At 40.9% G+C, this 24,024-nt stretch overlaps 1 protein-coding gene across 4 annotated transcripts in view; it reads right to left on the reverse strand.

The window, feature by feature from the left end:
- The window catches only part of FMNL2 (formin like 2), a 304,003-nt gene that overhangs the window by 80,365 nt on the left and 199,614 nt on the right, over positions 1-24,024 (reverse strand). For all 4 annotated transcript variants that reach the window (XM_027131197.1, XM_027131206.1, XM_027131213.1 and 1 more), the window contains exons 3-6: positions 23,415-23,495; positions 18,462-18,538; positions 9,481-9,564; positions 5,982-6,134 (exon numbers count right to left, since the gene is read on the reverse strand). In XM_027131197.1, the coding sequence (XP_026986998.1) occupies positions 5,982-6,134; positions 9,481-9,564; positions 18,462-18,538; positions 23,415-23,495 (395 nt within the window). The remainder of the gene's footprint in view (positions 1-5,981; positions 6,135-9,480; positions 9,565-18,461; positions 18,539-23,414; positions 23,496-24,024) is intronic.

The raw sequence follows: 24,024 nt of genomic DNA on the forward strand, positions 1-24,024 counted from the left end.
CTGTTTAAATATATTTTTCTTTGTAGAGTTTCCCCTTTAAATTGGCAGCTAGGGTAAATTCTTCAAGATCCATAGGGAAATATTAGCATAAACAAAGTTAAGGAAACTGAATAAACGTAGAATAGAATACAGATTACAACTCTCAGTCATGACAACTGTAAAAGGTCTGAGTTGATTTTATAGAATTTGGGGGGAGAAGAAGGAAGAGAAAAGAGAATAATGATTGTTTCAGAAATTACATTCTTAATTTATAGAAGCTGGAAAATGAACAAAATTGAGTTCAGCCTCCTTGTTGGGAATCAACATAGAAAGTGCTTTGGCTTCTAACTATAGAATTCGAAGATTTTTTTTTTTTTTTTTTTGCGGCACGCGAGCGTCTCACTGTTGTGGCCTCTCCCGTTGCGGAGCACAGGCTCCGGACACGCAGGCTCAGTGGCCATGGCTCACGGGCCCAGCCGCTCTGCGGCATGTGGGATCTTTCCGGACTGGGGCACGAACCCGTGTCCCCTGCATCGGCAGGCGGACTCTCAATCACTGTGCCACCAGGGAAGCCCCCGAAGATATATTTAATGTGATATTATAACAGTTTAAGAGGTTAGGTGATCTTCTACCCCCAACAATTAAAACTCAAGGTAAAATGCTCCTGCTGAAATAAAAACTTGTAAGAACTTAAAAGAACTCAACTCTTTCAAGATACCACTTACTTTATAAGCAAACTGGTACAGAGCTGGTGTTTCCATATGTTTAAATAGGATCACTGTTACAAAGAGATCAAGAAAACTGCTTTGAACAGAAGTATCTATTGCAGTGAAGGCCAATGAGCCATATGGGCCAGACATGGAAATAGGTCTGCAGCACCTAATTCCTTAGGTCTTAGAGAACAAGGTCTTCAAGCTGGGCCTCAAGTGCCTCATCAACAAAAAGAGTTGAACAAAAACCTGAAAAGAAAAAAGTTTATTCATAATCTCCCCTTCCGTAAAAAGTCACTATCTTCATTTAATAAACTTTCCTTTCAATGCCTTCCCATTGCAAATAGGTGAAAATAAAACTATATTAACAGAGAACTTTCCATCTTACTCTTGTCATTCATTTAGGAAACATTCTTCATGTTTCTATATGACCTTATCTTCTAATAATTATAAATATTCCAACACATTGATCATGGTCTCCACTAGAGCATTTGGCACCTTTGGATAAAGTAGAAAAAGGCACATCTCCTGGGAAGGATTAGCAAATCCTCTCCTGCACGGTACAACTTAACATAACTCCATGTGGACACGCTGATATTAAAACAATAATATTTATGGGGGAAAAAATCATCCTGTGAATATACAGGCAGGATCACATGGTGTGACAGTTTGAGTCAGGGCACCTCACTTCAAATCCTACCTCCTTCACTCACTGTTTGATCCCAGGCAAGTGGCTTAACCACTAGAGGCCTCGGTTTCCTCATAGGGATAGTAATAGTAACAGCTATCTATCTCATAGAGCCATTGTCAGCAGTGAATAATCACAGAAGGCTCTCAGGACAGTGCCTGGTACACAGTGGACACTCAACGAAAGCTATTTTCCCCAATAAAAATTATATCAATGCTACCAATATCTTTGTGCCCATTTTAAAATAATTTTTAAAAATTACTCCTATGAAAAACATTGCCAAGAATGGGATTACTGCATTAAAATGTGTAAACAAGGATGTAAACTTGAACTCTTCATGTAAACCCACTAAGTATATAAGTGCTAAATAGATGATGACTGTTCAAGAGATGCCACTCCATTAAGATAATAATTTCAGGAAAAGCAATGAAATTTGTTCTAGGAAATCTTAGAAAGAAATATAAGTAAGAGTTAATATATTAAAGGAAACGTAGATCTTGGTTTCCTCACCACAGTGGGAAGGTCAGTTCGGATGGCATACAAGGTCTACCCAGCTTGGTATGTCTATGACCCAATCTCTCCATTAGACAGCCCTCCACCCCTCTGCACCAGAAATGACAGGTTCTCCCCTCTTTCCCAAACATGTCTGATCTTTGATGTAAGGTTTTGCTCATCGTATGCTCATTCACTTTACCTCTACCTGGAGCAGCCTTTCCTTACCCTGAGGAGCAACTCTGGCCATCACCCAAAGTCCCAGTTTATATCTGATCCCTTCCTCCAGGCTTTTAGTGCTCCGCCCTTTTCCTTTAAAATTTGGAACACTGATTTATTATCTACGGCACTGCTTACTTAAGCCTAATAGCATTAACCATGACATTCTTAAAAAACAAAAATTACTTTCTCTTGCATCTGAATTAATGCAACCCGTGTCTTCAGAAATCTAGTGTGCACATATATGCATATACAGCATCATTTAATTTAGCTAGATCTGTAGACACGTTAACAGAAATCTATCTTAACTGAAGGTACACCAGACTCTAAGCTTATGAAACAGCACAATCCAGGTTTCTACTGCACCAACAAACATTTTTTACAACTGCCAACCTGACAAATTTATGATAATACAGAATCTAATAGTTGATACAACTCCAGGTGAGTGTCATGTCATAAAATACTTAATCATCTATTTTAAATAGCTAAAAAATGAAGTCTAAATATGAAGAGGAGAGTGTGCACCATTCGAATTTCGTTTAAAAACAGAGCGTTTTTCCTTTTCTTTAATCAAGCCCCATTTATAAAGTGTATGCTTTTTTTAATGTATTTATTTTTATTTTTGGCTGCACTGGGTCTTTCATTGCTGCGTGCAGGCCTTCTCCAGCTGTGGAGAGTCGGGGCCACTCTTCATTGCGGTGCACGGGCTTCTCATTGCGGTGGCTTCTCTTGTTGCGGAGCACAGGTTCCAGGCATGTGGGCTTCAGTAGCTGTGGCATGCGGGCTCAGTATTTGTGGCTCGTGGGCTCTAGAGTGCAGGCTCAGCAGTTGTGGCACACAGCTTGGTTGCTCCGCGGCATATGGGATCTTCCTGGACCAGGGCCCAAATCCGCATCCCCTGCATTGGCAGGGGAATTCTCAACCACTGCGCCACCAGGGAAGTTCCTATAAAGTGTTTTAAATTTCTTCACATCTCATTTCTTCCTCCAAGTTTAACCAACCCTTTTGCTAAGTGATACAGGGTAAGATTACTGAATCTACATTATTATCTGGAGATAGAGATGAGGGAACTAAAATCTGTATTTGGATACAGAAAATATATTCTAATCAAAAAAAGCTACCAGAATAAATCATCTCTACCGAACGTGACTTAGTATCCTTTTATCCATCAAAAAAAAGAACTGTAATAATATTTAAACTGCAATATAGCCTAAAGGTTCAAATTCTTAAAAGGAAAAAATCATAATATGATAACAGAGTGTATCAAAGTTTAAAAGGCACTGGGCTTTACCCCAGTAGAGTGATGGCATGAAGCCATGCAGTTATCATATTATAACACGGAGAGCAGCTGCCACACTCTGTCGCCATGCACTATAAGCTCTCTTGGGCGACATTTTCACCCATGACTTATGAGATTTTCCAGTTTGAAGCCTCAACATCAGTGTGTAAACTGAAGCGACTCCAGAGGCAACAGGGAGAGAAGCAGCTCTGGTGGCATTTGAAATGAAGATACTCAGGCAGAGAAACCAATCTGGCGGTGATGCAAGAGATGAATGGAACCGGAGGAAGAGGAGACAGGAGGACAAGACGATCAGAAATGAGATGGCAGAATGAAAAAGAAGGCCAACAAAAAGAAAGCCAAAAAGTAGAGGCAGCTGAGGAAGAAAGGGGAGAGAAGAAGGAGGAGGAAGAGAAAAAGACATAAACAATCTTTGGGTCTATGAAAAGCAACATGTACCGTGCACCTGCACTTATGATTGCTGTTTTTATAAGTCAGAGATGCTATCAAATGACCAAATACAGAATTAGAATCCATGCACACAAGAGCTGGAATATCACTGATATACATCATTTAAAAACAAAAACAAAAATCCAAGCTTCAAGTCAACAAGTGGCATGAAAGTTACTGCCATATTGGTTTTCTTGAGAGCCCATGACAGAGAGCCAAAGGAATTTCAAATGTTCCATTCCTGAGCTTGAAACTGTTTAAACACAAAAGAGAATGTGACGCTCGTTTCTTAATTGGTCATCTTCGAGCACACCTGCCAACCAGAAATGTCACAACGGTTCCCAAGTTTCTCAAAACAGCATTTCCATCGTGTCTTTCTCTCTATACTTGGGGTCTCTTTTTTTTTTTTTTTCCAATTTAAAATGAATTCTAGCAGGATCTACCTTAAGCCAACCGTGAGGCAAATCAGGCTGGACATTGATGTCCCTATATCGTACTGTCCAGGGTCCAGGATCATAACTCTCCTTGGATGTGAGATGTTTCCCCTATTTTCCCGACTCTTCCACTCTACCAGAAACAATGTACTCTCAATAACAGTCTTCAGTAATTTGAAAATAGGTGTAATGAGTTATTAATCAGAAAAGTGACTTCCGGTTAAGATGGTAGCTGGCCAATATATGATACTTTCCAGCTGAGAAATGAGGAGAAAGCAAGTTAAAACGTACTTTGTCAATTAAATTCCTTACACATAATTATAGCTAAACTAATGGCAAGAGTTTCCATTTGAGTTACAAGGTGATTAGGGAATTCTTCAGGCACAATTGGCCTTCCTTCAACTTCTCTATCAGCCCACATATTCCTCTGTCCACATGTAAAGTTCACACAGACCAGCAGGTTATATAGCCTTTGGCCTATTGCAAATACTGTGAGATGAACTGAAACATGGTTCTTCATTATTACTGAATCCTTCCAAAGCCATTAATATTTTTGGCATTTCCAAACAAGGAAAATCTGAATGCTTGATAGGAAGCATCATATTCAAACATCAAATCCTGGAGCAGAACTGAACTTCATGATAAAGACTTTAACTTTCCATGACCAAAACCCAAGTCAAAGGGACAAGAGGTAATAAAAAGGCTACCAAATACAAAAGGTCTGAAAGCCACGTATTCACTGATCACAACCTGACACGTGGACTTTACTACAATGACCCAACACCCATGGTGATCTTAAATAGTGACAGGAACAACGTCCACTTGCCAGATCAAGCCTGAAATAAGCGAGATAAAATTGTCAAGCTACAAAGAGTAAGCAACATTTGGGAATGAGGGGCTTATTAATAAAAATTTTTATTAAACTCCTGGAACATAGAAACCTTTATGAACTTGCTCTAGATGATAACTCTGTCTTGTCGGGCAGGAGTTTTGATTTACCCCCCCATGTATACTAACTCTGAGTACAGTGGCTAGCAAATTACAGAAGCTCAGAAGTATTTTTCAGTGAATGATTGTAGGTCTGAGTGAATGAACAATCTCAGTGATATTACACCCAGGTGTTCATCCCCCATCCTAACTTAGCATGGTGGTATTTCAGCCAGAAAAGACAGGAGAAGGAATCCTTAGGAGGAAATAGAAGGTTGACAATGGAGAGCACACCCAACCAAAGGAGCACTGCTTAAAGGCATCTCCTTAATAAAAATGATCACTACAGCAATCTGTACCTATGTCTAAGAACACATCCCACAGAACACACACCTGAGCTATCACGGGAGGAAGGGAAGAGAGGAGTCGGGTTTAAACAGCATCAAGTTCTTGAGATCCTCAGATCTCGATGTGCTGCCTCTACCCAGGAAACAGAGTCCAAGTCAGTATATCAGCATCTTCCTGGTTTCAGAAACTTATCTGCCTATGGAGACTACTCTGTTGTGTCATTTGGCAGCAGAATTTTATTTTCTCTGCTGAATGAAGGAGTGGTATTTGCAGAAAGCTATTGAAAGTGACTGAGTATTGCCCCAGTGATGATTCCATGAACTCCCGAAGAAACCTGCATTTGCAATCACTGACAACACAAGTGCTGTGTGGCAAGATACAGCAATACATGGCCCAGGATCCTCAACAGAAGCTGTCCTGACATATCTGCCTCTTTCCTGAATCAAGGCACTCACCGCAGTGCAGGATGTCTTCCCGAGCGGGATACACTGTTGCCCACGGGGGAAGGCAGGTTGCTCCCTCTGTGCAGGTCCTCGATGGACCGACTCCAGGGCTTTGATTTGTCCACTGAGCTCTCCACAGTGCTTTCCACACTTTCAAAGTCAAAACTAAAACAAAAGAGAAATGCCACTAAAGACTTAATTCACATTCACGCAAATACATGGATGTGCAAAACTCACTCCTTCCAACTATACATCTGCACCTTAATATGGGTTAGTTTTTGCAAACAAAGGAAACTGAAAATGGAATACAAACGAATTTCCATGGACTGAGCGTTAGCTTTGAAAATACAGAATGACAAATAGGGATGTGTTATTCGTATCTTATTATAAGGCTTGCTGACTTACCGATTACTAATGAGCTATGGTGGGATGGGGAAGAAAGATCTCAGAGCTGTCTTCATTTTGCTTTAACAAGTCAATATGTTAGGCTTATACTAATTTATTCCTCTCCATCAAGTTTCACTGAACACTTTCTCCTAGTGTGTTGGCAAGTGTACTTTTCCAACCATATGTGATACATTACTTGCAAAGTTATGAATTTGCTTTGATTTTGGAATCTCTTCCCAATGTGGTGCTCTTTAAAGTAGGGCTGTTGTTTCTCTGACATTTTTTGAGGTTATTACTCATGTTAACCATGTTAGAATAAATGGCTAGTTAAATTGCTCATTCTTGTATAATTTTAGGAATTTTTAAACAGACAGGCCTTTGTGTTCTATGCATTTTTCCCCTTCCAAAGTCAGTAGCTCTGCTTTCTCAAAAATACATTTTATCAACTGTTTCAACCCATAGTTCCATCAAGCAACACCTGATCAGACAGAAAATAAACACAATGCAGCTATAATTAACAGCATCTGGAAGATATTGGAGGATATCGTGGGAAAAAAACATCAACAACACATATTGCAAATAGCAAGTATGACTTTTTATACAAGTATGACTGCCAAAATTAAATATTTGGTTAGAACTACCATCTGTAAACTAGGTTATGCTCTCCATTTATTAATTGTAATCCAGATAACAGAGACCGATGCACAAAGTCATTGAATGGGTCTAATAATTCTGTCATTCCTTAGGATACAGGAAGCAGTGAACAGAAAAGGGGTGGAATTGAGGAATCTAACAGATCCTTAAGGACTAAAAATAGAAGCCTATAATTGGCACTGGAAAAGGTAAACCTAGGGGGCATCCCAAGGTCACTCATGTCATTACGACTCCCGCCAAGCCACTCTGCAGCCCCCATATGTTCAGTTGTTCAGCATCCTTATGCTCCTCTCAGCTCATCTCCGACTCTCACTGAGCAGAAAAAAGAAACACACACCTTGGTGAAAGCTCCCGTTTTAGGGAAGGCACATGAGTCTGTTATTTCACATTACATGAGCCAGAAAATTGTCACATGCTGAGGAATAGTAAGAAATTTTTTTCAGCCCATTTAGTTTCAAGAAAGTATGTACATAAATTATGTATCTATATATAATTTTTCATGTAATTAAAGTATAAAATTTCATGTAATTAATTTTGTAAGAAAAATAAAACTAATAAGCAAAGAATGTAAAGCTAATGCCCACCCCACCCCCCCAAAAAAAGTAGAAGATTAGGAACCAAAAGCTCTGAGTTCTGATCTTTTGTTGTCTTTGCTCTTGGACTGCGGACCAGAAGAATTCCCTCAGAGTAGCACTACCTTTTCCCATTGGTCTCGTGTGTAGGTGCATTTGGGAAAGCTGCTTTACAAGTTCTATCATGATGGGGTAAAGGGTTAATTACAGCAAACATATTACAAACAGCATGCAATTCTTTCCCATTATTCCTGTAGTTTCTTAGCCCTTCCTTAATTCCTCAATAAATATTCTTCCAGATTTTAAAATATGCAACAGGATAATATTCCTATTCTGTTTTGTCATATAATATAAATTGTAAGGGAGATTAGCAGTTTTCAATGTAATGGAGGTAGATAAGCAACAACGTTTGGAATAGCATGCTATAAAAACTAGAATTATAAGGAAGATAAGAACTTATCTACTGGGTTTTCTTATTATATTCCATATCATATGTGAGTTATCAAAACTGAAACTCATCAGGCCAGTTTCAGTTAACACTTTACTTTCTGCAGCTATAAGGTAGGAATAATTATAGTTTTCTCTTCACAAATTCTCCAGGAAGCGATGAGGATTATAAGATAACATCTGGTTAGATCTTAAAGTGGGGCAATATAAAAAACAAGTTCCTGCTTTGAAAAGAAGAGTTGAGAAGGAAAAAAACACCACCTAGGCTGAAATGTCTTCCAATCAAATTAAAAATACAGTATTGGGACTTCCCTGGTGGCGCAGTGGTTAAGAATCCGCCTGCCAATGCAGGGGACATGGGTTCGATCCCTGGTCCGGGAAGATCCCACATGCTGCGGAGCAACTAAGCCCGTGCGCTACAACTACTAAGCCTGCGCTCTAGAGCCCGCGAGCCACAACTACTGAGCCTGCGCACCCTACAGTCCATGCGCCGCAACTACGGAGCCCACGTGCCGCAACTACTGAAGCCCATGGGCTCTAGAGCCCGCATGCTGCAACTACTGAAGCCTGCGTGCCTAGAGTCCGTGTTCCACAGCAAGGGAAGCCACGGCAGTGAGACGTCCATGCGGAACAATGAAGATCCATCACAGCCAAAAAAAATAAATAAAAATTTTAAGAAGAATACAGTATTATTTCCTCAATCTGTGTGTGTGACAGTGGATACTGGAATAGTTTTTGATTAAAGAGGAAATGTGGAGAAGAGAACGTCTCATTCAAATGTACACTTTTCATTCCTGTTGTAAATCTTTCCAAAAGCCTAGCAAATGAGAAAACTTTATGAATCAACAAAGGAAAGGTGAAATAAGTAAAATTTTTTTCCTGCTCTGCCCCATTTTTTCCCCTTCCCCCTATGAAGGGGAAGTCAAAACAATACAAATACATATAAATTAAAAAGGGAAAACCTCTTGCTGACTCCACTTCCTCCACTCCCACTGTGTTTGGTACCTACTTCTGCAATCATTTTCTCTGTATTTACTAGCACCTACAAATATACATATACAAGTTTGTTTGTTTTTTTAAATAAAAAGGGAGTCAGTCCTCCGTACTTTGCTTTATTCGCTCAACAATATATCATATACCTCTTCCAATAATTGCTAGAGTATTCTACCATATGGATATACATAACTTGAGCACTAAAGAAAGCACTTCTTTTTGAAATAAGCACTCCTCTAAGGGTGGTTTTACTCCCCTGTTTTATTTCTGCCTTAAAAGCATTTCTAACAACAATTATGAGATTTGCTTTTAGTTACCTGAATATAAACAAACCTCCTTAAACCTTACCACATCTGCTTCTGGGTGTCTCCCCTCAGTGTGGTACCTAATTTTACCACTGAGATGCAACTTCTGTGACCACATAAAATTTTAAAGGAAACAAGCCAAGTTTTACTTACGTTACTGCGTATTGTGCAAATGACAGATATTCTACTAGAACATCAAGACCTTTATTTTCTTCATTCAGAAACTCTCTGACCCATCTGTTCAAAAAAAAAAAAAAAAACATTGGCAAAGTTCATCGCATGCTCTACCATGAAAAGGACACAGTGAAAACTTGTTTTCTTTCACCAGAAACATTCACTGCCTGAAAGGAACTATGGAGTAAGGCCTAGACTATAACACATGAGGTAGGAGCTTTTAAATATGGCAACTAAGAAAACCATAATATTTCAGCATGAGCGACGAGGGGTCAAAAAGTGTACGAGTTTCTTCCTTGTATTTTACTGCTTAGGAGACTGACGATAACCTGTAAGGAACTTTCTGAAACAGGAACTTCCTAACTGTCCTTTTCTTCCACCATAATTGATCTGGAGCCTGCTTGTTTAAGGAGCCAAGACTGCACAGGGAATCAGGCAGACTAGGGACATGACAACATAACCACTGAAATCCAGGCCGGATTCCAAATCCACATTCAACTCCTTCTTGGCACACTGAGCTGTAGAAAACACTCAACTAGCCAATGAGAGACCAGTGTTTATGGGCTTCTGGAAATTCAATAGGTATAATGACCTACTTAATTTTTTCCATGAATGTTAAAACCTTTCAAAAAGTCGCAGGCACCACACACCATCATCAAAGCCAAGGCGTGACAAATACCATGCTTCTTAAAATTCATTTTAAAATGATACCACTTTGCATTTGAATGGTGGATCTGAACGCAGTTCACTGAGAATGTTTACACATTTTTATTTGTTCATAACAACACCTAGAAGATGGAGCAGAGTGGTCAGGTACTGAGGATAAACACCTGTTACCGCATGTCACAGATTTCCTCCAGGACATCCACCTTCAAAGAACATGTGATACCCCATCAAGCCTTCACTGGGTTGGAAGCTCCAAGAAGTAATAAGTAAAAAGCTGTGCTATTCTATCACAGAAGTGATCTTGGGGTACATCTGCCAACAGCAATGCAAAGTGGTTGCCTTCCTCCAGGAATACCAAGCCAACAAGGTCCACCAGCTATGCACACGATGGCTCCTACGGAAACCAGTTTTGACAGCTATTAGAACAACAGTGGGACAATTCTACCATGTGTCTTTAAGGATGAGCAGTCCCTTGAGGTCTCTGTCTTAAAGGAAGGAAAAAAACCTGGTGGATTCAGAACGCCTATTTTTAAAATTTTGTTTTTAGGGGGATTTTGTGGTGGTTGTTTGTTTTATCCTCCAGCTCATCCTTTCTTCTAGTCCTGTCATCTGCATAATGTAACCTCAGGTCTTCAGGCAGTTCCAGAAGACAGTAAGGTGGAAAAAGTAGATAGCTTGCCTCGTACTTCCCCCAAGTGCCTCAGGCAGGCTGTGACAAAACGTATGCACTTAACATAGCCATGTGTAAGTATATAACATTTAATCTAAAAGAGACCTAGGGAATTCCCTGGCCATCCAGTGGTTAGGATGCCGTGTTCTCACGGCCAAGGGCCCAGGTTCAATCCCTGGTCGGGGAACTAAGAACCCACAAACCGCGTGCCCCCCCCCCTAAGAAAAAGAGAGAGACCTAAAGTGGAAACACTGGCAAAGAAAACACTACCTTTTGGGTCTCACGAAGTGGCTGTGTTATGAGAGCTGACCAGAACTAAGGGGATGGCTATTAGGAGAGGCTGAAGTTTCATTTCACCACCACCACATACACGCTCTCACAGCATCTACTTCTAGATCCTTATTTTCATTTGATTTATTTTAAATTACTCCCAATATGGCTAGGTCTCAGAAGACATTGGACATTTTTAAGTGCTGATAATTAAAAGCTTAGAAATGGTAAAAGAAAAAAAAAAATTTCCCTTTTAAAACTGGTAGGAGACTGAAGAAAGCTAGAACTCACTATCAAATCAGATGACTAGCTGTGCTCTTGAAATTCAAGCCTCCTAGCCTCTCTGAGGCCTCTCCATTGGTCAGATCTATGGGTTCTGACTGCATAATTTAAACTAGCCCTCCTTGGTGGCTGCACAAAACCACAGGGTCCAGATTTTTCAGAGCAATCTTGGTTTCACATATTCTGTCTCAGTGACCCATAAGAACACTCTAATTTAGGAGCTGAGAAAAACAGCCATTATAGTTCCTTCTGGTTGATTTTCCAGACACTGCCTCTAAAATGTAGAGATGGTCCATGACATCCTAAGGACCTGCTAGCACCTTCATCTCACTTAGTTTAGTCACAAACTGGAGAGAAGGCAAATGACTCATGGATATTAAAAAAAAAAAAAAAAAAGAAGAAGAAGGAAGGAAGAAAGACATGGTAGGAAATAGCCAAATACAGTCAGAGCTACATTTCTCTTGACTCAAAGTACTAATATGCATATATTTTCATGCAGTGATAAAACCTATTAATTGGCTTTTACTTCAATTTAGCACCCTTATCAGTGCCCCTGCCCTGACTTGCTGACTTTGAGTGAAAGCGCTTTAAAAATAAATTTCAGGACTTCCCTGGTGGAGCAGTGGTTAAGAATCCGCCTGCCAATGCAGGGAACACGGGTTCGAGCCCTGGTCCGGGAATATGCCACATGCCACGGAGGAACTAAGCCCGTGCGCCACAACTACTGAGCCTGCGCTCTAGAGCCTGTGCTCCGCAACAAGAGAAGCCATTGCAGTGAGAAGCCCACGCACCGCAACAAAGACCCAACACAGCCAAAAATAAAATAAATAAAAACTTACTTTTAAATTAATTCATTCATTAATTAATTTCAAAGTGAAAGTCAGGAGCCAGCTGCTCCGTTCCTAAAAAGTCAGCGACAGTGTAACACATCCTGCCTTTGAGAGGTTTAATTTCATTTTTAACCTCTTTTTCTAAGCTGTGAGATCTTCCCTGGGTCTCTGTTCTGGCCCAAACCCCTGCAGGTGGTTTAGGAAAGAATAAGATAGAGATCCATCACAGCTGACTACCTTACCCCCTTTGTCAAGTGGTATCAGGTTAGTAAAGTCATCTCAGCAAAAAGGCTATGGATTACAAGAAAAGAACAGCCTTCTCTTCTTGTCCTCTCAATCCCTATCCCTTCTTCACTTATGATATTCTGTATAGGAGAAAACAGAGGCGAGAGTGAACTTCTGTGGAAACCAAATAGGTAGAGATGAAAAAAGGGCAACTTTCCAAGCAGTATCTTTAATCTAAAGGCATAAAAAAATGGATGCCCCGTTCTGCAGATTTATGTACATGATCATGACATATCATAAATGGAGGGTTCCCATAGTAAATTTCCATTTTCACCTCTGCGCATGCTACACACGCTTTAATATAGTGCCAATATGCAAACAGTTTCAAATTGGGTGATTATAAGTTTTGGAAAGTAGAATTATTTCTGACTCTGACAGCATGCATCACTTACTGAGTACCTCACAGATTCGATGTAATTACCATATGTTGTAAATTTGAATTTACGCAAATTCCAAATCAACTGCTTAGGAGCTGGAAGGCACAGTGATAATGAGAAATAGCTCTGGAAAAAAAAAACTTATTCAAGGAAGGGCTCTAAATGCAAGTGCCAAGAGTTACTGTTTTACTGTAGACAGGTCAAAGCTTTGTGTCCAAATTGCTATTGTTTTCTCTCTGCCTCCCAAATCTCAGAACCTCATTGTTCTCATCTAGAAAATAAAGTCTCAAAGGACATTACTGGCTTTAAATTTCTAAGATCAAACAACAAAACAGACCCGAGACACACAAGATGAATGGACAGATGGTGAATTCCCTCTGCCAGTTTCCTTTAGAGAGATACTACAGGCATCCGGTAGGAACTGCAGTTGCTGACAAATCATGAAAAAAAAAATCACAAGAAGCGAGAGATAGAAGGTAAACATCACCCAGATTCATCACCAGCTACCAAATCTATTCTGTGAGACAGCATCTCAAACTGGTTCTCAAAATATAGCCCATGGACCACCAGGGGTCCCTGAAACCCTCTCAGGGGTCTGTGAAGTTAAACCTATTTTCATACAAATATTAAGTAGTCGCTTTTGTCACTGTGCTGACACTTGCACTGATGGTACAAAAGAAATGTGAATGAAACTGCTACCACCAAACAATACACCTTTTTACTGTATTCTTCACCCCAAGCACTCAGAAAGGGAAAAAAAGTCAGCTTCACTTAAACCTGTCCTTAGTGAAGTGCTAAAAATTACTGACTTTATTAAAGCTTGCTCCTCGAATATATGGTCTTTTTAATTCTCTGTGTGACAAAATGGAAAGCCCACATATAGCACTTCTGCTGCCTGCCCAAGCACCACGGCCGTCTTGAGGAAAAACACTGGTGCAATTGCTGGAGCTGCAAACTGACCCAGCCATTTTCTACATGGAATGTCCAATGACAGACACATTGTGGTTATTCTCTCTTGGGTATTTGGCAGATATTCTCAAAAGTGAATGAAGTGAGCCTGTCATTTTCAGGAAAACAACTGACAATATTTTTTGTCAATGATAAAATCTGAGCTTACAAACAAAAAAATTAGAATTCTGGAACACTTATATTTACCACCATGAGTCTGACAGCTTCCCAATACCTAAAGTAAATTCTGATGACACTGGTGACTATTAACAAATATGATTTTATATTGTAGAATAAAATGTGTTGATGTTTGAAAGATCAGGATAACTCAGTGAAACAATATATTTCAAATGATTTTTTCATGATGTTAAAAAGTATTCATGGGTAGAAATACCCATTCAAAGTGAAAGACAGCACAATGGATTTTAGTATCGACATAACAGAACACAAACGCTCACTGATTCGGTTTCAGATTCTATCAATATATTGCAACTAACGTTAAGAAATTACACCTTTAAGTTTTGGTGTGATACCAAAAAATAGCCACAATTGTCTGAAATGGTTACTTAAAAACTCTTCATTTTTCCAAGTGTGTATCTGTGTAAGGCCAGGTTTTCTTCCTATACATCAACCAAAACACATCATAACAAATTGAATGCAGACAAAGATGTGAGAATCCAGCTGCCTTCTATTAGTGAGACAGTGAAAAGATTTGTAAACGTGTAAATCAATGCCACCCTTGTCACTAAATTTTTTTTGCTTTGGAAAATAGTTATTTTTCATGAAATATGTTATTTGTGCTATATTATGTTTATTATTTTATATTTATATATTTACATTAAATATTTATTGTTAAATAAATATTAAATTTTATTAAATAAGCATATCTAAAATTTCTTAGTTTAAATTTCCAATATGGTAACATTAATAGCTAAAACCCACATAAAAACTTACTGGGGCTCAAAATAATTTAAGACAGTAAAGGAGTCCTGAAATCAAAAAATTTAAGAACTGCTGGTTTAGATAACAGGCTTTAGATTTGGACATCTCCAGGTCCAAACCTCAGTGCTTCTCAATTGTGTGGACTTGAGCAAGATACTTAATTGCGGACTCTCAGTTTCCTCATCTGTAAAACGGAGGTTCAGAGGAAAAGGGCAATAATAAAAAGATTTCTGTGAGAAATAATACATTTAACTTACCAAATACCGTGCTTAATAACAAATACAGTGCTTAAGAAATGACTAAATGATTATGATCTTGAGGACTTCCAAAAAGCACCATCTAAGGATGAATTAATCGTAGGGTAGCTTGAGGCACACATATACGTGTTAAACCCCAGAGAAGACACTCACTGCACATTCCCCAGCATCTTCCTCCTTCTACAGATCTCCTCCTCTCCTTGCCAACTTGCACCTCCTGCCTGTCACCTCACGCCCATTCTTCTCATCTCCCCCACCGAGATACAGTGAAGCAAGCACCTTTCAGGACGTCTATGACCTTGCACTCAGGATGAAAAGTAATTTTCCATCATAATAGGCAGTTTTACTCAAATGACCTACCTGCAAGGAGAGTGAGCCTACACCTCAGTTTCATGGACTAACATCCGCCAATCTATCCCAACCGCCAGCACCTCTGGAATCTTACCACCCCATATCCAAGACATCCCAACGCCCGTCTCCCAGTAGAGCACAGCCAAGTCAATGTGCTCTAACAGTGCTCAGCTCCCTTCAAGGGTATTTCAAGTCATTGCAAGGGCTTCGATTAGTCATAATCCAATTCTCCTCCACTGTTATAGTTCCTAAGAGTAAGTGAATGAGATTATTTCTAGTCCAATCCTTATTTCAATTTGGCTCCCCCCCAAAATTAATTATCTTTCTCACGAGACTGTTCCATTTATAGTTTTAGGCTGACCCTTTTGCTTGACAAAGCTGTAGCTTGGAATGTTACTTCAGCAAAGCCCCAGATTTTAACCTTGGAATGCAAGCATATGCCAAAAATATTTTTTTTTAAGAGAAGTAGACTTTAAATGTAATTCTCCCTTTTAATTTCTGAAAATCATAAACTCCTAGGTAACAGGGTCCTTTTAGACAGAGAAGGTAACATTCTCTGCATGGATTTCCTTAGGGATATATTACACAACACTGTCCAATAATTATTACATTTAATATTATTTTCAACAAGCATAACAACAAATAACAGCTATCATATATTGAGAGTAATTACTATGTATTAAACCCTATATGAGGTCTTTCATAAGTTATCTCATTTAATCCTTACAACATTCCTATTAGATAAGTATTATTATCCTCATTTTATAGATGAGAAGTTAACTTAGGTCACATGATAAATACAGAGAGTTTATGTAACTTACTTAAGTCAAATAACTGATAAGGGGGCATGGCAAAAATATGAGCCAAGATCGCTCTTTCCCTAAGGAAAATGGGCACCCAATTACCTTTCTAATATAGTGCCCCAAAGAGTGCAATAAAAATCTAAGGATTCCCTATGCAGCACCTTGCACTCCCAGAATTCCTCACTGTACTAATTGATTACTTTCACATTATTTAGTAATTCTTCAGAAGTTTTCCCAATCAAATACGGTCAAGCCAGTTAGTTTCCATCAAGAAAAGTCCCGTTCAGGTTTGGGTTTTCAGGACAAGCAAATCAGGTCAAAATCCTGGTGTGTGTTTTCACTCCGTATAAGGTTATGCCAATAATTGGTTTCAGACAATCAGACAATGCACTTCCATGAACTTTTGTGCTGCTAAAGCCAACGCTTTCCAAGTGTCTCACATAGATAGTAGACAAGGGGAAACTTCAGCTGGTGAAGATGAAAGAAATGCAAGAATCTTTCAACATGCCTAGAGTATCCTAAACAACAAACCACTCCAACTGCTTGCAGATTTGCACTGGCTTCCACCCAACCAGACCTCTTCTACTCAGCCAACTTTATATTGGAAATGATCGTCTTGCCTTGGTATTTGATGGTCAATTTCACATTATTTCAGCAATGCTTAAAGAAATGCTTTCTGACAGTTTGTAGAAATCCTGGCTGCAGCTCATGCCACCATTTTCAGTCAAGAAGAAGTGCCAACAGTACGGGGTTGGACGCTACCAAACGGAATCTAGCTCCTGATCCATAAATATTGGAAAGTATTTGAATTTCCTAAGCTTTGGATGCCCAGCTATATTAAATCACCAACACTTTCACCCCCCAATAGGCAAGCCTCGTTGTTTTGATCCCAGAGTCCCGATTATCTTATTTCCTTTCAAGGAAAGAGCTGCCAGATTAGGCTAGATAAGAAAAAGAACATCGCATTTTGAACAAAACGTCTGGCTGGCTCTACAGCTGTAGACTTTGTGGAAGTCTCTAACCTTCTCTGGTCCTTAATTCTTTTAATTTGTAAAACGAGGGTCTAGGCAATCCTAAATTTCTCTTCCACTTCCATTTTCATGACACTCTGATCCACTGTTCTATAGCCCATTTTCTGGGACAAGGGTGATTATCAACCTTAGGTTAGAATCAGTTCATCTTCCAAATATTTCATTCTCAAGGTGCCAAACATGTGAAATTATCCTTAAGGAAATGAATATTCTCACCCAGGCTATGGAGCTATAAATTAACCTTGCATTTCTATGACTTAAAAAAGCTTATTCTGAAATAACTGCAGAAAATAACCATTTGAATGGCTTATACCAAACATACTCAGAAGTAGAAGTAAACTGCTACTTAGGTAATTATTTTACAAAGACGCTGAAAACCAAAAATGTAATATATATGTAAAACTTCATTTCCAATAGACCTATCACAGGGGAAAATTCTAAAAGATCTAAAGTCTACAGTCTTTCCCTTGCAAATCTCAAAGAATCAAAATCCAGAGGGGTTAAATGATTGCCAGATGTTAAACAGGTACTTTAGGAAGAATTGAAGCTATATAATAAAATACTGACGTCATTCTGCCTTAGAGAGAAACCATCTTATTTGAAGGTACTGTACAATTCTGATTATCTCAGGAGGGAGGGAGTGTGTAATGAAGTTGTACTTGGCTTGAGGCAAAGCAACCATGCTGTTGTATGAAAAACTCTTCGAAATGCTTAGTGCAGAGATTCCCCAAACTTTACTTTCCAGTGTGGATTTAAATTTCATGGTCCTGAAATTTGGGGATGTAGGAAGAAGAGACTCAGAATGAAGTATCTAAATGCAAGGGGGTATGTCAAGTGACACCACTCCAGCTTCTGTCCCCTTCTGGCCAGGGAATTGAGAAAAGAATGAAGCAGCTTCAAGTAACCAGGTCAAAGACCTCCAGGGAAGGCTTCAAGACCTTCCAGGATCTCAGTCTACATGACTTGGGGGTTCCTGACTTCCCAGGGAATCACTATACACACACCATCACTGCATGCAAGCAGAGAACTTTACAATTAGTATGAACATCCCAAATCAAGGACTGTCTGTCCTGCTTCTGATTCTTGCACAGTGAGCAATTCAAGAACTAAAACAAAGGTTCCATCCATCTAAACCTCAGTCTCAACTTATAACGAACAGCAAGGAAGCTTAATTCTTTGGATATGATTCAGTCACTTTGTAAAGTGTCCAAAAGCTTTAGAGCTAAAATGTTCAGTGGGCACACTTACCCAATATGGTTGGTTCTTAAAGAAATTTCCAGTTCTCTTAGCACTTGTGTGGACTCTTGAACACGCCGTCTGAATTTCTATAATTCAAGAACACATACTCTCACAAAACATATTTTAGCAAGTGCTATAACTGCAGCTTACTTGTAATAAGTTTAACAGAACATGAAAATATCTCTGCTTCTAAAGTGGGCTTCTCACACATTTCTTTTTGCAAAGCACACAAATTTTTCTCATCGTAACAGTCAGCTTAAGTGAAAGGACTGGGGAAAATGACTTATTTCATATACTAAGTGTCTCTGAGTAAGTAGCTTATTTTTTTCCCTACCCCACAATACAACAATACTCACTGACATACCTATGCTGGGGTCCCTAAAATCACCCGTTTCAATGATACGCTAGGGCTCACAGGACTCAGCATACAGTTGTTCTTGCCGCTAGGATTTATTACATCAAAAAGATGCAAGGTGTAATCAGCTAAGGGAAAAGGTGCGTGGGGTGAAGTCCAGAGGACACCAGATACAAGCTTCCAAGAGGATTCGCCCATAGGAGTCATAAATGACAATATTCGTGAAATGCTGTCAACCAGGGAAGCTCATTAGACACTTAGTGGCTGGGGTTTTTACTGGCTCATCACTTGAGCACTCTCTGCCTAGCACATACCAAAAGTGCAGCCTCCCAAAAGGAAAACCGGCATTCCGCATAAACCATGTAGTTGGCATCAACAGTTTGGGCACAGTGAGTCATTATTAACAGGGAATTCTGGGAACTCTCCCGAAATCCAGGTCCCCAGTTGCCAACCAAGAGCCAAACTTGCAAGCAGGCCTAAGGTGGCAGTCTCATACCTACTATGCTTGTTCTCTTCTGACACCTCCCTTCTACTTGAGGAATGTCCTTACTCATTCCCCTGCCTATCAAAATGCCACGTGTCCTTCCAGAACTCCCTCAGGTCTCCCTTGCCCCAATGAATCCTCCTCTGATAGTAAATGTACTCATTTCTCTATCCTCTCGACTCCAAATAATCTCCAAGGGATTACTGGGTTGCGCTGCACGTGAGTTCTTTGGAACACAATTTCCTACAAAAATATTTCTTTACAGTCACTCAAGTCTTAGGCCAGTCTGGAAGAAGGCCATTTGATGCGCAATGCCTTCTGAGAGGCGTCCTATGCTCTCTGTGCTGGAGACCCAAACCACCTTCAGGTTACACTGTTTTCAGGAAAAGCCTTTGAGAATCCTGGCTCAGGATATTAGGGATCCTTCTCCTCTGCTCCCATGACTGCAGAAGGAACAGGGTCATCCAGCTCCAAAGACAAAGGCATCCAAGGACAGGAAGGACAGGAGGAAGGTTAGAAAGGAGGATTCCGGGATGTGGGGAAAGGAGAGCCCTGACACAGGCAGGCCCGGGTGCCCCAGGGAAGACTGGACCCCTGCTCAACACTGACGGGTTCCTGCTACCCTCTTCCCTTCTGAAGACCCTTTACTTCTCCACCAGCTGCTTCTCACCAGAGCAAAAAGTCTCAGTTTCCCCGACTGCCAGTCCTGAAGCACCCAAAGACCTTCTCAGGTGTGTAGCATCCACAATATGTGAAATAAAAGCATCCCTGATGCCATGAAAAAAGAGAGCCACCCCCTCTTTTGTCAAGAAAGGCTTAAGAAACAACAAAGAGTCATCCATAGGTTGGAGGGACATCCAAGCCCAGTGCTTCCTAGAGAGCCTTCCGGCAATGAGGACTGCCAATGAGGTAGGGTCTATGGCCGCACAGCTGAGGAAACCATTTCCAGGTGTGCTGGATGCTCCAGAGGGGCCAGTCCCATGTCAGAGTCACAAGTCTTGGGCTGTCTGCACATGTGGCCTTTAGGAAACGACTCAGCATTCCTAGCTATGCATTATGCATAGTTCTGATTCGTTCCCTGCCGCCTGTGCTGGTTCCCTAACTGAGCCTTATGCTTCCTCAGGGCAAGGTCATCCCTCACATACACTGTGAGCTACAAGGGCACCCAGTGTAGCACGGAGGACCTAACAGTGTGAAAGAGGATCTGCAGAAGGACTAAGAGGCATGTATCAAAACAAAATAACTCAAAACACTGAGATAAGAGAGGCGACAACAATAGCAGATAACAGTTATTAGGCATTTGCTACGAGGCACTACACTTTTGCGACCGCAGGAAAACTGAGGTAGAACTAAACTGACTTCGCCCTGTATTCTATTCTCTTGGCAACCGTTTGAATTTCAGCTGGTGGACTTTGGACCGCAGAGAAATCTTGGCATCCACTTCCCTAACACATAAACAAGGGCTGCCAACACTCTGCACTTGTACAACGCACCCAGAATGCTTTAAAACACTTCAAAGGGAAATCGTGCGACTGTGGGAACCAGCAAACAAGAGCCGGGTACCACTTCTTAGCAGCGTTCACCCTTCCCCCAGCCCTCTCTGTACACGGCAGGCCCAGGGAGGAGCCCACGGAGACAGCTGAGCCCTGGAGACCTGTATAATAGGGTTTCTTTCACAACTGCAGGGCCCACAGAGGACCAGACTCCTTTCTTCATGGCCTGTCGCCTCTCCCTATGCCAGACATGAGCACATCCCCCCAAAGCACAGACTGAGAGCCTCCTGGTATTAAATAAGAAGACTGGTTTGGAGAGATATCTAATTTAGGCTCTTCCTTCCCTGCCCTACAGGGTTTCACTTAAAACTACTTAGAAGAAAATCGAAATAGAAGATGCTTCAGAAATTTTTTAGAAGACAGCAAATTAAGTATCTTCAATTCAATGTGAACAAAGGATTAATGAATGAAGTGCTTGAGGACTCCAGATGCAGTTAAGGGTAAACTGCTCAGCTTAGACTGTCTGGCTAAAATGGAAAGGCTGATTGGAAATCTCTTTCTCCCTGACTCTAATTCAGCTGAGAATCATAAACTCATTTTAACTGCAAGCCATGCCTTACTCCAAGCAAAATCTCCTTTTTTCCAGGCTTTAAGCAGGACAGTTATGGTGAGTGGAACAGATCATTTCCTACTGCCAGCTCCTGACAGAACTCTTACTAAAGCAGGGATGGTTGATCCAACATCCATTTTATTTTTTTCTGAAAGCTGAATGACTGATCTTGAAATGTGAGGCTCAGGCCAAACACGGCCATTCAGGTGAATACACTCGGGTAGGGCAGAGATTTCAGGAACGAAGGTCAGCCCAGACAGACATCCTCTGTCTTGGGCCTCTTTATGAAGTTATTTGCGAGGAAGCAAAACACTTTCTGAGCAGCTGATTTGTTGTTGTTTTTCATCTTACATTCCCAGGAATAATTGTTCCGAGGAAGAACTGGGACTTGGCCAGGAAGAATCCACCTCTTCTCTCCAACCATCTTCGTCCCCATGGGGCTTGAGGCTGGAGTCTAAGAAGCGCTCTCTAGGAGTTTACGTATTTTCCTTTTTTAAAGAATTTGACAAATGTTGAGATAACTGTCAGGGGCTGGGACACTGAGTATACTCTCAGTCTTGTGTACGAATACGGCATTTCTGCCAGACTCAGCTCGGGACGAGTGTGCCTAATCCTGGGTCTGGGCTGTCCAGCCAGAAGGTTTACGAGTTGGGGGATTTCTGAAAATATTCCTCATACAGAATCTTGCTGCCCCTGTGCAAAAGAAATAGTCTTTTTTTTTTTTTTCTGGGTTGTGTTTTATGTATATGGGTATGCCTTCCTTTAACCCTCTCTAATGTGATGAAATTGAAAGGTGCTGTATCCTTGGGGAGGGGGACAAGAAAGAAACTAAGAATTAAGCAGCTGTCTCACTTAGCAGGCCTGACAGAAGCTCTTTTAAAAAAAGAAATCTGTGTGCCGTAGTTATGAGGAGGGTATTAGGATACTTTGATAGGTACATTCTTAGAAGAGGAGGCTATGTCACATATGGCGCCTAGGCGACAGCAAAGGTCCACAACCCATTTGCATCATCACTCCTAGACTTTATTTCCACTTGTCTGCATAGTAACTACAGGACAAAGGGCCAGGAAACATCCAAAAGGAAATAATAGTTGTTCTCCTTTACTTGATTTCTTTCAGCGGGGGGTGGGCACAGTGTTTAGAATGTAAGCAGAAGATGCAGAAAAAGGAGCTTAAAAAATATATCTCAGAGCCAAGAGCCCTGGAAATAGGAGCTAACTAGGAAAACTGTGCCTTTCTGCTCTCATGAGTCACACACTGAAACAACAGAGGGAATTCAGCTCAAGATATTTCCAGGGCAGCCTTGAAAGCAGGAGCTGTGGAAGGTCAACCGAAAAACAAGTGCTGTCTGGTGACTAGCCCTTTATCCATCTTGAGCAAGGGCGGCTCTGCCCTGAGACATCCCAGGACTGATCCAGGCCCCAGGGCTGTGCCAGGCTACATGCTTTACCACAAGGCATCAGTTTAAACCAATTGTGTGGCTGCACAAAGCAGGGCTTGTTTGTAAAAGGAGAGAGTCCGCTGAGAATGGAATCAGCTATTCTCTCCTTACCTTCTTGGGGCCAGGGGCACGGCTGGAGCGGGGGAAGCCGCTAAAAGCATCAACACAGGATGTGAGTGCACAGCTGGGATGACAAAGCCCCAGTGATTTTTCAAGGTCTCTGGAAATGCACCAAGGCATGAAAGACAAGTATTCCCTTTGCTAGGCCTGTTTTTCTGGGGGCCTGAACACCTCTGGACTGAACCTACCGCCCTGTGTAACTGCAAATGGCAGCAACTCAATAACCATCAGAGGTACATGACTCCCAACTCAGGAAAGTACTTTTAAACATGTTCTCAAGCCAGGATGGCCTTTTTCTTTGTCTTTTCATGTTGTCCAGCTCCAACAACTCCAAGGTTGTTTTCCCAGAGGCTCTGGCAGAGGCTATAATGGAGAGGAAGGAAGGTCTCCTCCAGGGCAGGAGGATTCTGCCTGCTAATGAGGAAGCAACAACACAAAGTGGAAACAAATCCATCTTACCTTCCGGGTTACAGCTGGATCCAGATAGCCTTTGAGCTTTTGAATATAAGTATGGGGAGGGTTCTTCACCTGGAATCGTTCCTGCAGGAAGCATGAAAGTAAAGTAAAAGCATGAAAGCTCTGAAGGCATGACGGTCAGCCATATTCACACAGATTTATACTGCTGACCCAAAGCCAAAACGCACCTGCCGCATGACCATAGCCCTGCAAAGAGTCACTGGTTTTGAATCTTTACAGTAGATGTTCTTATCCCCTCCCTCTTTGCCTACGAGGAAACTGAAACTCAGAGCAGATCAGTTCTTTCCTAAGATGATGCAGCAAGTCAGGGGTACAAGTAGATTCAAACCCATGTTTGCCCAACTCTAGAGTCTGACCTGCTTTCTCGGTGGGGCTCTGCAGCTCTCTTTCTCAGAATAATGTTCTGCCCAACCTGTGTTCAGGGACCTCTCTTAGCAGGTCTTCCATCTATTGCATATTCTTTGAATATCTTCAGTGTTGGCAAATCTTTTTCTTTTGAATATTTATTTTATCTTTGAAAACACCAAAAATTTGTCTCAAACTAGATAAAACTAATTTGTTTCAAAAATGAGTCTATTGCTCAGAGACTGCG

The sequence above is a fragment of the Aethalodelphis obliquidens genome, unplaced genomic scaffold (genome assembly GCF_003676395.1).
Source record: "Aethalodelphis obliquidens isolate GAN/ISIS:26980383/991018 unplaced genomic scaffold, ASM367639v1 scaffold2, whole genome shotgun sequence".
Lineage (NCBI taxonomy): Eukaryota > Metazoa > Chordata > Mammalia > Artiodactyla > Delphinidae > Aethalodelphis > Aethalodelphis obliquidens.